The 17,730-nt window shown below is 39.5% G+C and overlaps 1 protein-coding gene across 1 annotated transcript in view; it reads right to left on the bottom strand.

Moving 5' to 3' along the window:
* ftz-f1 (ftz transcription factor 1) overlaps positions 1-17,277 on the bottom strand; it is a 38,857-nt gene extending 21,580 nt beyond the window's left edge. The window contains exons 1-2 of the mRNA XM_087413918.1: positions 12,362-17,277; positions 10,284-12,181 (exon numbers count right to left, since the gene is read on the bottom strand). Of these exons, the coding sequence (XP_087270044.1) occupies positions 10,284-11,526 (1,243 nt within the window). The 5' untranslated portion in view covers positions 11,527-12,181; positions 12,362-17,277. The remainder of the gene's footprint in view (positions 1-10,283; positions 12,182-12,361) is intronic.
* Positions 17,278-17,730: the final 453 nt, after the last annotated feature.

Here is a 17,730-nt window from a genome sequence, read left to right as displayed (position 1 = left end):
TGAAAAAGTTTAATCATAATGATGAAATATATCTCATTAATTATAAAAAAATAAAATGATGACTTGCAAAAAATAAAATTTTATTTCGTCGTATTTAAATAAAGATTTACTTTAGCGAAATATATTTCTGACAATTAACTTTTTAAGTATCTTTTTCTCAATGCAGTTTCAATTTCAAAACTGAAATATCAGCAGAAAACGGCAACATTCAAATTATTTGATGTGCTTGTTCTAGAAAGAACTTGCTATGTTTCATTAAAATTTAGAAGGTACCGTGTTGCAAACATCTTTACAAATGTTGTAACACTTTCGATTCAGATCCGCAGGGACGATCCGTATCAGCATTTGGACTTTGCGAACATACATACGTACAGTGAGTAGAAGTCTTGAATCGGTAAAATATTTCGAAAACAAAACATTTGGAAAAAATAGTTCAGACAGAAGTTGTAGGATTTAAAAAAATCTATTTACTGATTACATCTATTTGACCTTAAGCAGCGTCGCCAAGGTCAGGTCAAGGTCATATCAATTTTTTTTAAACTACATCCTATTTTTTATTTCAGAATCTAATAGCTGATGTCAAGAGCTTTTCAAAATACTATAATAAAATTCACTTTCATTGAGTACTTTCCGAGTTATGAGGCTTGAACATTACAGTAGGTATCACCGGCGTTAGTATTAGAGATGTTTCGACCGATGGCTAAAACCTCTTGAATGTTCTTCAGGGTCATGCTCTGGATAATATTTGTTAAGATCAAGACTATTGAAGAGTGTTCCTATTTATATATTTCAATTTTGCACTAAAAATTTACTTTTACGTAGAAATGAAAATAAGAAGCATAATCTCGAATAGTCTCAATCCTAAACAAATTCAAGAGATTTTAATCGTCGATCGGATACCTTAAATAATGCTAACGCCGGTGGTACTTACTGAGTGATACTGTCGCCTTCAAGCCTCATAATTCGAAAAATTATTTAATAAAAAAATATTTTGTTATAGTATCTATTTCTTCTCTTTTTCGAAGAGCTCTCAAGATAAGCTACAAGATTATGCAACGAACAAAAAGGATTTCCATTAAAAAAAAATCGATGTGACCTTACCGACGCCATCAAAAGATGATCAAAAGATGCGGTTAGTAAATAGATCTTTTTAAAACCTACAACTTTCGTTTGAATCATTTTTTCCAAAAATGCTTTATTTTCGAAATATTTTACCGATTCAATTTTTTATTCACATTGATATATATATATATATATATATATATATATATATATATATAGCGTATATCTTAAATAATGCCCGCTAATAATAATATATTTCTTATTAAAAAAACTGAGTTTATCATTTTGCAATTTTTACAATAGTTAACGAGATATTAATTTCTAAAGATTGCTACATAAATGAATAAAATCGATGTATAAGACCATTTTAAAATATCTTTCAGTGTTTTTTGTGAAATTTTGAAGTTGTTTCTTAAAAAACTCTTAAAGATATTTTAAAGTTATCTTATATGTCGATTTTAGACATTTTATTCATTGGGTAACTAAAAAAAAAATATTGCAAAAATTTCAAAATGGTTAGAGGACTTTTCCATTCAGTTTTTTTAATTAGAAATAGCACTAAATATATGGGCGTTGTTTAAGATACCTGTGTGTGTGTATGTGTGTGTTTTTGTGAATACAATGTAATGAAACGGTCAAGAAAAGTTGAAGTAAAGTATATAATACGAAAACAACAGTGAAAACGTAACACTTGTTGCGACGAAGGATGTATTGAACTAACTGTGTATATAACAGTTACAGCATACTTTTCTCGAAATTGAAAAGAAAGGAAACTTATTGCAGATTCAAAATCTAATCAAACATCTCTCTCAATACTACATTTAAATTCTTTTTTTGTATTGAGAGTCGGCACAAGGTTAAAAAGTTCCCATGGACACACGTCGAGTCTAAGGAAGTTCGACCTCCTCGTCTTCTATATATAGACACGTTAGACGAACCGGGGAATAAAATTGTTGCCACCGAGCGAAATCGCAACATGTTCCCGGCCACGTCTCGACATGCACGTGCACTCGTAGTTGCCGACTACGACGGGGTTCCCTTTACACGCGACAGCCAATCGTAAACAAAGAGAGTCTACATTCGTGCTCGAGGGGCTCTCATTCTACCGCGGTGTGTAGATAACGCAATAACTCTTCGCAACGACATTTGTCGCAAGAGATGAACTCGGTGACTGAGATTCGAGACAGAAGAAAATTTTTTTGCTAGATCGCGAACGGAAATTACAGTTTTTTCATTCTCCATCCTCCGATCCAAGATAAATGTACTGTATATAACGCATATTTTATACGTATGTACATATATATATATATATAATGCTTATTATGTTGCTAAAGAATTAACGAGTTTCATTCTAATGTGTTGCACACGTCATGGATACCTACGGAAGGCGTTCTTGTGACTACAAACGACGGTCGTGAAATACTATTCCACTTTTAAGACTCCCTTCGATAAAAATGGCGTAATTTTTTGACGTACACACTTGACTATGCATACTTCTCTTCCGGCTTTGAGCATATCGACGTATATTCATAGATATTTATTAGTTATTATTGTTTTGAATGAATCATTATCAAAATTATTCCGATAATAAGAAAACTAATAATAAATTGTAATGCTAAACATAGGAGATACCGGGACCAGTTGTCACAATTTTTGAGTAGTGATTTTTAGAAAAAAATGCGGATGCTTGATTTTGAAATATTGTATACGTATAATATATTTACATCCTTTAGATATTAAAAAAAATATTATTCGTGAATTCATCACGTCATAAAAATAAATTATTTAATTTTATGAAACTGCGAAAATATGTAACAATTAACTTCGTGTTCTGGGTTGATTGTCACTCGTCCTAGGATTGGCAGTAGCATATTTGTTATAGACAATACATAAAAAATACAATTTTTATTTTAATATCAGTTCTATATTTTGAGAAATAACTATAATATTAATACAAATAAAATAATTACATTAATCATAAAATACGTAATTTTTTTTTTGGACCACAATTTGTATATGAAAAATGAAAAAACATATGTATCTAAATGAAATATAATGTATTTGTAAGTAAATTCTCTAAAGATATTAAAATTAATTGTTCCTACCTAATCTCGTTTCATTTTGGTCAATCTACTCCACATAGTCACTTTTAATAAAAGAGATTGTATTCACAAACTTTGTCAGGATAATGATTAATTAATTGTAGCAAAGATCTTCTAAGACATGTCATTTTCTATGAATACAGAGATATCGCGATTAATAATGCCAAAGATTTATCAGACAACGCAATAGGTGATAAGAAAAATTTTCTTACCAACTTCATTTTCTTAAAAATCGTTATAAATAATATATGTACAATGTTTGTGGTGCAAATTATTTTATACAACAAATTAATATTATATCAGCAATCTACAGTAAAAAAGAGAAATTTTTCTGCCATGTCCTGTTTGAATTATAAGCATTTTGACAATCAACCCCGTACAACTAGTTTCCCCTATCGTTGGCAGAAACAATCGGTGAAATTCATTATGAAAGAGAGAAAGAGAGAGAGAGAGAGAGAGAGAGAGAGAGAGAGAGAGAGAGAGAGAGAAGCATTATTTTAAGTAATTGATCAAACAAGGAAGAAATATAGGGATGACTTTACAATAATTTTATTGCTATTATTTCTGTCATTATATTATCCTACGTAGTATTGTATCATTGTAGATATTGTATCATTATATATATTCCGTTGAAATATTCGATAAATTTGCAAAATCTCTCTTTCCTAAAATTTAACGCTTCTTCGATTTTATCGCGTAAAATATTGTATATACCTAACGTTAATGTAAAACAACACATTTCGCACAAATCGCACTCGCTCTGTCAAAAACGTAACTTTTTCTTTACGTCGTCGCTATTTGAATGTAATTTTGATAAGGAGAGCCTACGACCGCTTTGCCGCGTTAAGCTAAGTCTTATCATAATATTAGTTGTGCATACATACGTATACATGCTGGGATATATTCGGTTCAGTACAATGAATTTTTCAATACAATGAATTTTTTCATCGAAACACCAAGCATTATGCAACCATAATAAATATCATAATGTTTCTTCCGGATTTTCTTTTGCGTAATCAGTAAAAATTATTCGTCGATTTAGAAAAAAATCTAAAAAATTTACGTTTTCAGATTTGATGCAAATCATAGAATTTGCACGCGGATATCTATGTGAACTATCTGACAAAAAATAAAGCAGCATTGTTCATCAGTATGAAAATAAGTAAGCTCATTTACTTAACCGTTGGGCAAATTGTTCGCACCTGCGAAACTGAAACCTGAGCGCATATATACGGCGACGCTGCTTGTAAATTGCGCAAAACCAAGCTGTTTCGCGACACGTTGAATAATATATCGGGAGCAAAGAATTTCATCCTTACTACATTTATATATAAGAATTTTCAATATGCAAGGAAAAGCTGTAAATATATCCAATTATAAATCCGTCACAATAATGACAATTAAATATAATTTTCATTAAGATTCAAAATTCTACTATATCACAAATTATCAAATTTAATTAAATACGGACAATTTTTTAATTTATTCCATTCTGAATAATGCAGAATAGAAATAAGAGGCGTTTAATTTTTTTCATCATTTAATGACTAAGAACTGCATATTTGATAAATAATTAATTTTATATTAATGCGCTGATAAATCTTTATTACTAGATTTTATTACTAGGTTTTTTCTGCCAAGATATGATTACTTAGAAAACATTCTGAGGTCATACGTTATCGAGCTAAATAATTTTCAAGAATACTAAATAAATTATTATCAATCAATTAATGGATAGATAACATAAATTATTATAAGTAACATTACAATGTATGAATATTTCTTTTAACGACCCCTGGAAATCACTTCACGAGCACCTCGTTTGACGGGCTTATTGCTAGTAAAATAGTTTTTAAATCGCTTTACAAAGCTCGAACGCCTTATATTCATGCATCGTTGAAAACGGCGAGTTTACCACGGATCTTTGACAGGTGTTATCGCGCGATTATCACAAGTGTACACGCCAGTTCTTTTCGCGTCTCGTCACATTTCTTTCTTTCGTATAAGGCGACTGACAAATCGGCGAACGAATCAAGCCACGATTTCATTGTAAATTATACGAGAAAGTAACGCTCAGGTGTTATTCAAATCGCAATGATTAATCGAAGAGCGTTAAACAACGCCGATTTCGGTGATAAGAATAATTTGTTAACCGCCAAGGCAAACAACGCGAAAGTGTCGAAAACGTCACAGTTAGCGACAAAACGGCGCAGAAGAAAAAGTCACAGACAATAACCGTTACTCTGTGCTCCTTACATTTTACAGCGACGAAATGGCAGCGTCCAGTCATGATTGTAACAAATATTATCACTTATGTCCCCGTTTCTATCAATATAGAAGACTTTAATTTCAATTCAACTTAATCTTCATCTTTTTCTAGCTCTTATAATTAGAGAAGAAAAAAAAGTTAATTGAACAGAAATTAAAATTAAACATTAGTATTATAAAAACGAGCATGAATGATATACTTCGCGAACATCCACAATTTTATCGATATCTCCTACTGCTTCCCTCCATCCCCCCCGCTTTCTTTTTTGTTTATAATTCAGCTTAATTACAATACTTTTCACAGATAGGTGTTTTAGATAGGTGTTTACTTGCTGGTTCTTATTTCTCCGCAAGCGCATTTTTCGTGCGATTTTCGTCGGCACGAAATTTTTTTTTTTTTTCCTTTCCTTTTGTAAACTTAACAAAAGACGCAATGTAGATAGGTAAAAGAAATCCCACTTCCTTTCGTAAACACTCGCAAGCACTCTGGAAACTTTCCGCGTTAGGCAATCTCCCCCGTTTACCGTCGTAGGAACGCGCCGTGGAAAACGGTGTGCAAAGACGGCAATTGCAACAGACGCTGTTTCGAGATTCGCTTAATCGTTGGGCCTTGAGGGCCTAGACCCAGTTACTCGGATTGCATTAAATGCTGCGACCAAACTCTGCTTCACGGCATTTCTGTCTTGTCTCAATTCCATGTCTTGACGAATGCGACGCAATCGCGAGCGGCAGAAAGCGCCGAAATTGGAGCATCGATCGGACTAGCCTGTTTATAACTCGATTCAATTTAATTTCATTACACGTATTGCGCGCATCGTATGCGTGTGTGCGTGTGTGTATAACGGATGTATAACAGATTCCATATTAATAAATTAATCTTGAATTAAGATATAATTAGAAACGAAGAAATTACCAAGTAATTTTCGCGTCAGATGTTACGATAAATTTAGTAACGAAGGGAAAAGTCTCAATAAAAATATTCTATTTCTTTTCGTGGAACAAATTATTACGGCATAATTTATTTATGTGCACTGAAGAAAAATTTACTAAATTTTAATACACATTTTGTTTGATGAAATAAATTACGTATATAAATTTTTATATACTTTCATTATTCTAACTATAATATTATAATTTTTTTAATGATCTTTCTTCTACTTTTTCTCATTATATTTTATTTTCTATATAATTTCATTAATGCACTTTTTCTCATTTTTCACTTTTTATTCTAAATTAACTATATAAATAAATGAAATAATATTAATAATTTATTTTCCCGCCCATTAATTTCTTCTTTAACTACCCCTACCTCTAATATCTAATAGAAAACTATTTCTAAAAATTTCAAAAATGTTCATGCTTCTCTTTTTACATTAAAATATATTTTTTAATCCCATTTTATCTTTAAGATAAAAAATTTTTTATTTTATAAAAATTTGTATATGTACTCAGTAAATATAAAACTTACAGTAAATAAATATTTATTTTAAAAAATGATAGTTAAATCAAATTAATAGTTTCTATATCAAATAAATAGAATCTGATCGAAATTTCGGTTTCGGGCAAAAATCAGGGTTTGATTTCGGTTTTGACTGAAATTAAGAGAAAATTTCAGTAAGTAAACCGAAACTGTACAAATTGCAATGCGTCGATAAGCTTTTAAAAAAACAACCGTTTGATTTTCATTATTAACTCGTTGATTACGCTTCAGACAATTTGAGTACAAACTTTGATATGATCCTAATAATAACTGTGATTTGATTTCTTTAAAAGTTGAGGATGCAATATCATTATATTATTATATAGTTAAATATTTAATGAAATCTTGTTTTTTAAAGAGTACATGAACTTGTCATGATTTTTGAAAATCAATTCGTTCTCGGCCGGAGATCAAAATTGAATGACAACCGAATATTTGTTTTCGGTTTCGGCCGGAGATCAAAATGTGGTTTCGGACTCTACAAATAGATATACGTTTACATATTTAGTTGCTGTAAATATTTACTTGGAAGTAAATACGCTACTTATTAAAGTTTCGTATTTTTTTAATACAAGATACATATACGCTACCGTACTTCATAAAGTCTGCTAATTAGAAACAAATTGTAGACGCAAGAGGTTTTAACGGGGTCGAACGTAAGCACATAGATAATGGCGCGTAATTGTGTTACTAGTGCTGTGCTGTGACGTAATTTCGTTTGTCCAGCATGCAGTAACGACCGCTTCTCCGCTACAACTCGAATATCGCGAGGAAGAGGTGCGCGCGATCGATTTCGCGGCTATAAGCGGTACGATGGTACGATGCCATCGCTTGCCGTCAAGCGCGCATATCAAACGCGCATTCCCGAGCTTTAAAACGGCGAAAGGGAGCACGCGGTGAGACTCGAGTTAATCGCTTCCACGGTGTGTAATAAGGTTAAGTTCGTACGAGCGTGGTGCGAAAACACCCGAGCGTTACGCTGATGGGAACCGAGTCGACGACGACGACGACGACGACGACGATATCCGACACGCACGTAAACGACTTTTGACGTGCGGTTAGTGGCACGAGCGAACGCACGGAGATATTCGACAGAAGATAACATAAAACATGATAATAACGCCGATGACACCGAACCGTTATTGGCGGAAAAACATCGCTTTCGTCTGGTGAAAGTAAAACGAGAAATTATTAAAATGACATGACGCGCACGATACGACGCATTATGCGCGATTACGTACTCGCGGAATTAGATATGCATAGATTCTTTTTATAACAATGAAAAAAAATACGTTCGCGTGTCCCAATATAAAATTATTCGTATACAGAGAAATACAGGTGTGGATTTGATGCACGTGTAGAGATATACATACATAGATTTACATTTAACGTTTTTTTCTAGAATGAGACAGATTTTACAACAACTTTTAAGAGGTACGGTTCAATAATGTTTATCGAAGTGCATTTGGTTGCGCGTATTATTAGCTTGTTATCAGTTATATGTAAGGCACATTAATGTTACACTGTTATCAAATATCGCGATTCAGACGATAACCTTCATCATACAATTTATTGATTGGAATTAATTCTATCGTATATTTTTTTTAGATGTGAAGTATTCTTCAAATCTATTTCACTTTATAATAATTTTCGTTCGATGCATTAGTGCATACTAATCCTAGTTATACATACTTTTCTTTTATTCTTGATAGATGGTATATATACACACTCAGATATCTGGGATTCCTTCCACATTTGTTATCGTAACTTTAGTAAAAATGGACATATTTCAATTAATTTTTTTTTTCAATCGATGAAAAAAAAATTGATTAAGGAATAAGTCCATGATGTATAAAAATCGATAGACTTTTCTTAAAGAGCTTCGAGATATGTAGAAAGTTCAAAGAAAAAGAAAAGTTAAGAAACACCAAAAAATCTCGATTTAGCAAATTGCATTGAGGTTTCTGGGATCACAGTGTATATAGCTAGAGTTAAAACCGATGTGCACTGATTTAATCTAAATGTAAAAATAAAATGTAAATACTTTGAATTGTAAAATACATATTTTATGTAACAGTATAATAAAATATATTGAGAATTTCACGATTTAACCGATTTCTTTAGTTTTATATAAATACATATCTTTACATCAATTTGTGTTTTAATATTCATCAGTAAGCTAAGTGTATACAATCGAATTCAATTTAGGTTTTTCTAACTTTACGTATGCACATAAAACAATGTTTTTATTACAGACAATCATTGATAAAATCCTCTCACGAGATATTATCCATATAACGAGTTACGAATCTATATTCGTTTCTTGGGTGATTTAATGAATTGATGATTTAATTTTGAGAAACTTTTGTTTACACCTAAATATATGTTGGCATTATATCAATTCAATTTTGCTTTAATTAACTACCGTTCGCTATTTATTTACCTGATAAGAGACGAAGATTTATTTTTGCTTTATTCGTTTATTACGCGGTTTAATTTTATGTTGTATGTTTATTCATTTTCCTTTTTATTGATTTTATTTTTATTTTTGATTTCATACGCGATGATATAATCCTTCCGCTTTTGACTGATTAAGACTCAATATAGTAGAAACCTATGTTATTATTCTCTTTCAAGAATAAATTCATTATGTTGATGCATCTTTAAATGCTCGTTATTTGGCCCGAATATTTCCTTTTACTGCTTTCCAAGAATCGAGTTTATTGATTAGATACGTAAATACTTTGGTAAATCTATTTTGTTCAACATCTTTTTCTATTAAAAACACCAAAAGAATTCGCAACTTGAAAAAAAAATTGTCTTCGCTTCCTTTTGTGCTTTCTAGGAGATCGCTTTTCAATGACATCACAATATAGAATTATCGCAGACGTTTCTCAAATTATGTATTATGAATGGCATCGAATAACGTTTACTATTACATAAACAACATAAAACGCTAAAAATGCATAGATATTCTTCGCGTATCCGCTTGATGAAAGTATTTATACAAATGATTTTTATTCAACTGCTTCTAGTTCGATCACTGTTGTTTCTTTCTCTCTGTCATAATCTCATTATAATATAACTGTCACATATTTGTAATATGGAAATTTCTTTTAATTTATTGAAAATGATCTCTTTATCAGTTCACATTTCCATACTCGAAAATAAATATACGTCAACCAAAGGAACAAACAGCGAATGAAAACAAAATATTTGTTGACAACATTCTGTTCTCTCACAGGCAGTGACAGAAAGAACGTCAGGGGAAGTTTTTAAACGAAATTACCTTCGAATTGTTTCGTTACTCGACCGTTCACTACTTAGGTAATAATCGATAATAACCATTCGATAAGTAGAAAAGGACTCACCTTCGAGCTTCATGCCGACCTCGAGGCACTTCTGAAAGCGGCAGTAGGGACACCGTTTCCGCTGCGTCTTGTCGATATGACAGGACCTCTCAGCGACGCACGTGTAGACCTTCTTATTCTGGACGGTGCGCTTGAAGAATCCTTTACAGGACTCACAGGTGAGTAAACCGTAATGATAACCGGACACCTTATCGCCGCACACAGGGCACAGCTCCTCGATGATGATATCCTTAGTATCCGGGAAATCGGACGGGCAGGGTATCGAGCCGGTGACGATGCCGACCTGGCCCAGTCCAGGATGGCACAAGGTACCGCCGCCGGTTGGGACCGCACCGGCGGCGACGTTGCCACTTCCCGTGGCGGTGGCCGGTCCTCCGCCGCTGACCGTGGCGTTAGCCGCGCCTGGACCACCACCTCCGGCAGTACCGCCGCCGTTGCCGCCGCCACCGCTGCTGCCGGTGTAACCACCACCTCCTCCTCCACCGCCGCCGCCGCCGCCGCCGCCGCCGCCGCCGTTACCTTCTAGACTGGTGGATGTACCGCCGCAGACTCCGTTACCGCTTCCGGCTCCTGTTGGCGGGAACAGACACGTATACACCTTCTTGTTGGCGCAGATCTCAAGCGCCGAGGACGCGCCGCAGTTGCCGCCGCCGCCGCCACCGCCGCCACCGCCGCCGCCGCCGCCACTACCACTACCCCCGTTATTACCACTATTACCGCCACCGCCGTTGCCACCACCGCCGCCGCCGCCGCCGCCGCTGCCGTTACTCCCCGTTTGAGGAAAAAGACACGTGTAGACCTTTTTGTTGCTGCACGGTGAACCGTTGCGCTTGAAGAAATTCTTACAGTTCTCACACGTGAGCAGACCTTGCAAACCGAGCTGATAGTTGGATATGTTCTTGTGACCACACATAGGACACCGAAGATCCTCGAGAGGGGCGGAGTCGAAGAAGGCGGCCTCGAAACTGGACATACCCTGCGACTGTCCCGGCTGATTGTGAACCGACATTTGTTGTTGTTGCTGCTGCTGTTGCGATTGGGACTGCGGCTGATGGCACATGGGCGATGGCGAGCTCTGCGCGCAACTGCTATAAGCCGACGAGCCGTAATGCGGCTGCGACTGTTGCTGCGGGGGCTGCTGCCCGGCGGCTTGCGGGCTGCCCTGCGGACTCAGGTGGAACGGCGACATGCTCAGGGATATCAGGCCCGAATGCTGCTCCATCTCCAATAACATATCACCCATGCGCGAGAAACACCGCACGACGGACGGACGTGCTCACGTATCGGCACATATATCAAACGGGGCTATTTAAAAGCCCCCCCTCCCCCCCCACCCCCACCCTCTCTCAGATGCGGCCGACGCGACGATACAAAATGTTCCTTTTGATTAGTTTATCTTTTCTTTCTCTCTCTCTTTCTCTATCTCACTCTATATATATATATATGTATATATATATATATATATAAATATATGTATATATTTCTTTTTTCAACGCTTCTCTCTCTTCCTGAAAGATCTTTTTATCGAATTTCTGGGCACTCTGTTGCGAGCGAGTACGTATTCGTCGTGTACGCTGATCAAGCTGACTTCTTCAAGATGTTAATAATTTATATCTGAGGGTATAACTGGATATATTCGTGTCTATTTGTTCCGTTTAGTTCGTCATGTTCGCGGGACATCGCTACCGATCCGTGATTGGCGATCGCGAGAGAACAACGACGCACCGGTTGTCTAACGCAAAAAGTAACCTGGAGCACCCGCTGACGTCGTCCTCGACGACGGTAACGATGACGTAGACGTTAACAAAGAAAATGCCGGCACAATTCGTAGTAAAGAGGAACAGAGTTGTATAGCGGGTGTACGCGGAAAGATGGAACACACATTCGACTTTGGTTCCCTGTGGCACGAATAAGAATATCGATCACCATTTACACACTCTCTCTCTCTCACACACACACACAAACACACACAAACACACACACTTTCTCTCTCTCTCTCTCTCACACGCACGCACGCACGCACACACACACATCCACGCACGGATTACACACGTTTACGGAGTAAAACCATCGCGCACCAACAAACGTATATACGCGGGATACACAAAGTTGTCAGTCGAAATCGACGGGACTACGTCCGAGGCATGATAACAATCGTCGAATGTATCCGCGTGAACATTCGCCACTGTCGAAACGGATCCAGTCGAGCGAAGGCAAACACCCCAAAGGTGCCTCCCTTTCAAGCCGTCGTCGTCGTTTCTTCCTCTCGTATCCGCACTGTAATCCAACTTATCGCCGAGCACGATGCGAATGATGAGATTCACGTTGTACGCCGATGAATACGTCTATCCGTGTACACTAAGTCCAACGTGCACCACGGATGAAGGCAGATAGACGGACACACATGCGGCAGCGATCACACGAGGAGGTATACAAACTGCCGACGACTGTCAACAAACACGACGGGTCTACCACGCTCTACGTGCGACGTAATCGCGATCGTATTATCGCGAACGGAGGAAGGCGCGGAACACACGCACTGTAATTCGGTGACTAATGTAGTACCGGCGAGCGAACGAATGAACGAACGAACGAATGAGCGATCGAGCGAGCGAGTGATCAACGAGAATAGTCGACTCTCTAGTCGACTCGGAACCAACCAGAGTGACTTGACAGCTCGCCTATCTGCGTACGACTAGTTGTCCTCTCGGCTCGTTGCTTTCCCGAAGGGCCCGCCCCCTCCCCTCCGCTGCCCTACCGTCGGCACATGGAGTAGGTAGGTAGAGACCGCCGGGGAGGCCGCCTTTGCGAGACACACACGGCATACGTGACGTATTGCCGCGAGCGCGCGGTGGTAACAACGTCGTCAACGACGACGATGAGGACGGTGAGGACGGTGAGGACGGTGAGGACGGTGAAGACGACCCACGACGTGCCTACGTCGTTTCCTTGTGGCGCGTCGTCCAGGTATGTCGGATTGCTGCTCCTCCGCTGCTATCAGTATTCTTACGACACAATCGTCACTCTCATCTCACGATACGCGCGGCCGATTGCACGTTTACACGTTTACACGTTTACACGTTTATTGTCAGCGAGCGCACTTCCGAAAACTATATAGCGACGTTCATTGACGCGTGATGAGGAGGAGAACGACGTTGTTTAGCAGAAGGAGGACAAAGATGATAATGATGATGATGATGGTGATGATGATGATGACAACGGACAAGCACACGCCACTGACTGATACGGACGGTCGGAAAATTGAACGAAACTGTGCCACGGAGAGCGGTGCCGAGGCGCGCACTACTGTCAGGCTCCTTCAGCGTTTCGGTGGGTATAGAGGAGAGAAGGCGCGCGTGTCCCTTTACCGACGGGCAGCGAGACGCCGAGAGGCGACGAGAAGGAGGAAACGAGAGAGAGAGTTAACGACGCGAGTGGAGCGAGCGAGACGCGCCGCGCCGCGCGGAGCATAACCAACACAGCGCACGGCATAAGTGAAAGTGATTCAGCAGCGCATGCCACCGCGCGCCGCGGCGACCAGGTAGGTATCCGACGCGGACGCGGTGTGGAGGTGCCGCCTGAGAGGTCTCTGGCGCGGGCGCGGGGACAGGAGCGAGAAAGAGAGAGAGGGGGAGGGCGAGTAAGCACGCGGTCGCGCGCGGCAGAGAGGAGGCGAGGCGAAGCGGACGGTATTACCGCGCCGCGCCGCGCCGCGGTCGAAGGTATCGGTGGAGGGGACCAGAGGGGACGCCGAGAAGGAGGTTGCGCGATCTGTGGCGGGGGATGACCTACTTACGGAACCAGGTCTATGTCGGCCGGAGAAATATTGTCCGCTCCGCGAGCGTCGCCTCGCCTCGCCGCACCTCGCCTTGTCCTCACCTCCTCTCCTCAAAATTTCGTTACGCGCGACGAACACGCGTCTCGTATCCGACCTCCGGCTCTTCGGGATCCAATTTTTTAGTAGCGCAGATGATTTTTTTGAAAATCGTATAATAGTGTTAAACTATCGGGCGCTATACGTGTATGCGAACGAGAAAAAAAAAAGAAGAAGAAAAAGAAAAAGAGGTACCTCACAGTATCCCGCCGGCAAAAGACTGAGAAAACGACCGGTCCTGCGAGTGACGTAAGACACATTCCGTGAACGTATCGAGAGTAGGACTGAGTCGTTTTTTTATTTTTTTATTTTTTCTTTCCGCCTCTTCGCGCCTCTTGTCTCGAGACAAGACGCAGGGGATCTGCTCGCGAGAAACAGAGAGACTACGAAGGAGGAACGAGCGCGGCGCGCGCGCCAAGTGCGAACCGTTCGCGGAGAGAAGCGACTTTTGCTTTCAAAGTGCAGACGGGTGAACCGGCACTCGTCGGCAGGAATATATCGTCAGGTAGAAGCGCGGCCGCGGGTAAGCGTTCGCGGGCACGAGACACGTACAGGCCGCGCGGCTGGGTCAACAGCAACGCCGTTGGCACTCCCCGAGAGACAAGCACCAGCGCGGAGCGCCTCACACGGTCTCTGGGGTCTCTGTATGTGTGTACGTATGTGTGTACGCGCATACGTGTGTACGAGCGATGGATGTGCGCGACGCGGAGCGCGGTGGGGAGACCTACTGACCCAGTTTGTCGAGAACATGACGCAGCCGCGACTCGCTCCCTCTCGTTACGTACACCGCGTTCCGTCTCCGTCTCGTTCTTCCTCCTCTCTCTCTCTCTCTCTCTCATCCTCCTTTCGCCCCCTCTCGCTCTCGCCGTCATCGTCGTCTCTTTCCCGCGAACCCTGTTCTTATCCCGCTGCCTCGCACGTTTCGTCTTCCTCCACCGATGTGCGTGCGTCTTTCTTTCGCCTATCCCCCTTCGCGCCCCTTTACACCACCTTCGTATACATATCTCTCGCACTGACGTTATTCTACCTCTCAGCGTCGAAAGCCGCGCGATATGCCTCTTTCTCTCTTTCTGCCCAGTCCCTCCCCCTCTCGCCGCGCTCACTCTCACTTTCTCTCTTCCTCGCACGCGCCCCTCCCCCCATTCCTCCCCTCTCCCGCATCCGACTCATTTATTCACTCGCCGTCTCTCGCACTCTTCCCCATACGAGTGACCGAGCGAGCGTTTCTGCTGTAAACGCGTACATACGTATACAAATATACACATACACGCACATACGCACACGTACGCATTCAAGTATACAACATACACATACAACACGCGATCGCGCGCGTTGTATGTACATGAATGCACGTCTTGTGAAGTATCGCAAGCGTGTTGTCATCGTTGTCATCGTTGTCATCGTTGTCATCACTTAGGGTGCACCAGGTTTCGAGATTAGGAGTTCACCACGTTTATACGTTGATCTTAAGATTTATGCAGAATCGTTCGAAAGCCGATATTCATAGTCGGTTCTTATTTTAATACCATCTTGAGTAATACCATCTTAACTCTCTCTCTCTGATTGGTTCGTGATATCTTAAGATTGTATTTGAGACAGTCTTATATGTAAGAACTAACTGTGGATACGGACAGTCTATCGCGTCGTCGAAAAAAAAAAGAAGAAAAAATTTACGAGAGATCGTCGCTTTCGGCAGCATCCGAGAATACGTAATAACGTGTCTACAGGAATACTACGAGAGAAATAATTTCGGGGAAATAAATATGTCTCATCGATTCCATAATAGGAGCATTCTTATGATAACTATCGAGCGCCTGAAACAAACCCGATTTGGTCCTCTGCACTCGTCCGCGTTTCCAAGCCACAATAACACGAAAACCACATGAAAGCGTATAGGAAGCTCGATAAGGATTTGCGTAGCGAGATCGGTAGCAGTGCTTAGAAAAGCGAGGATGTGGGTAAAGAATGAAGCGTAACGTGAAAGCAATAACGTTAATTCCAGAAAAAGAGCTCATTACGAAACACGCATACGTTCTTTCCTTCTGCGTTTGCTTATGTCGATTTTTATTCTGTAGATTAATTTTAATCTCGGCTTAACTTACTCTTTATCTTTTTCTAATTTTTAAAACTAAAAAAAAAAGATGAAACATTAATTAAACCGAGATTTAAATTACGCTGGTAGAAACGAGTATAATTCTTAGACCTAGAAAAAGATAAAAAGTAAGTTTGTGAACCGAGATTAAAGTAAATCTACAATGGTAGAAAAGAACATTTGTCGGGAAATATTATACATGGAAATGATAAACATAACGCGGATTCGTCAATAGAAATAAAAAAATGTAAGATATAATATAGTTAAAAAAAAGCAATTCATGGTGCGTAGATTATTCGTAAGTAAGAGTGTTTAATTTAAAGCTTCGTAAATATACTCTGATTCTTTCAAAAAGGCGAACGTTTTCGATTTAGCTTTGAGTCATCTTCAGAATACAGAATTAATATATATCAAAAAAAGTTCACATATATATATATATCAATAAAAAGTTTTTAAAATGCCATCTCATATTTCTTTCATAAAAGAGTTTTTCGACGGCTATTATTTACTTAAAATATTCATCGCGTTCAAAACATGAAATTTTCATAATATCGTACATTCTATATTTGACGTTTTTACGGTTTTAGACGTTAAAACCATTTTGTGTGTAATTATTGCAAAATATTATGCCGTAACGACGCAACATTTATGTCAACGCTATTAAGTCATATTTAAAAAGCATTTAATATTTATATTACAAGATCATTTTATTCAAATAACATAATGAATTGCGCAAAATTCGTAACGACGTGCGATCTGAACGTAAACGAGGGCCGTGACTCGAATCCCCCACTGAAAAAATACAAACATGATTGATCGAACTTCCGTTCCTCATTGTACCACAGTGCTTCTAAACAGCGTCTGTGTCTTTTGTTCGAACCGGTGCGGATCGGAAGTGAGCACACCGCGTTCGAGCACACGCACGCACGCATTATTTTTACCGGCTAGGTCGACCGGATAAGTATCTACTTAAAAAAAAAAAAAAAAAAAAAAAAAAGGGTCTCGATGGTGCGCTACCGCCGACGCAGGTGGAATAAGAATTGTCGCGAATGAAAAAGGGTCAAACGAAAACGAAAAGGGCCCTCGGCGGCCAGCACACAGAGAACGCGCTCGAATGAACGGAACGGAAGAAGAAACGGAGGAAAGTGAAAGCCCATCCGCACGCCGCGACCCAGAAACTTTCAAAGTGTAAAAATCGACGGCGCAACGCCGTGTTTGGCAGTCACTATACGTACGAGCACGTCCGCGTCCGCTAGAGCTAGAGATCTGGAATCTTTTTCCTTTTCCCTTTTTCTTTTCTTTTTTCTTTTTTTTTTTTTTTTTTTTTAATCACAACGGTACCGCGATTGCGCTGCTAAAATTGCGTGCGCTCCCGGAGCGGAGTGCAGACAATTAACTGCAACGCGTCGCAGCGGAGAATCGGACGGATTCGGTTTCACTTTCGAGTGTCGCGTTTTCGGCACACGGTTATGCACCGTGTT

Source organism: Acromyrmex echinatior, chromosome 15, assembly GCF_024713525.1.
Source record: "Acromyrmex echinatior isolate Ae372 chromosome 15, ASM2471352v2, whole genome shotgun sequence".
NCBI classification, from domain to species: domain Eukaryota; kingdom Metazoa; phylum Arthropoda; class Insecta; order Hymenoptera; family Formicidae; genus Acromyrmex; species Acromyrmex echinatior.
The sequence above is the reverse complement of the archived record's forward strand: the minus strand, read 5'-3'. Positions and strand labels throughout refer to the sequence as shown.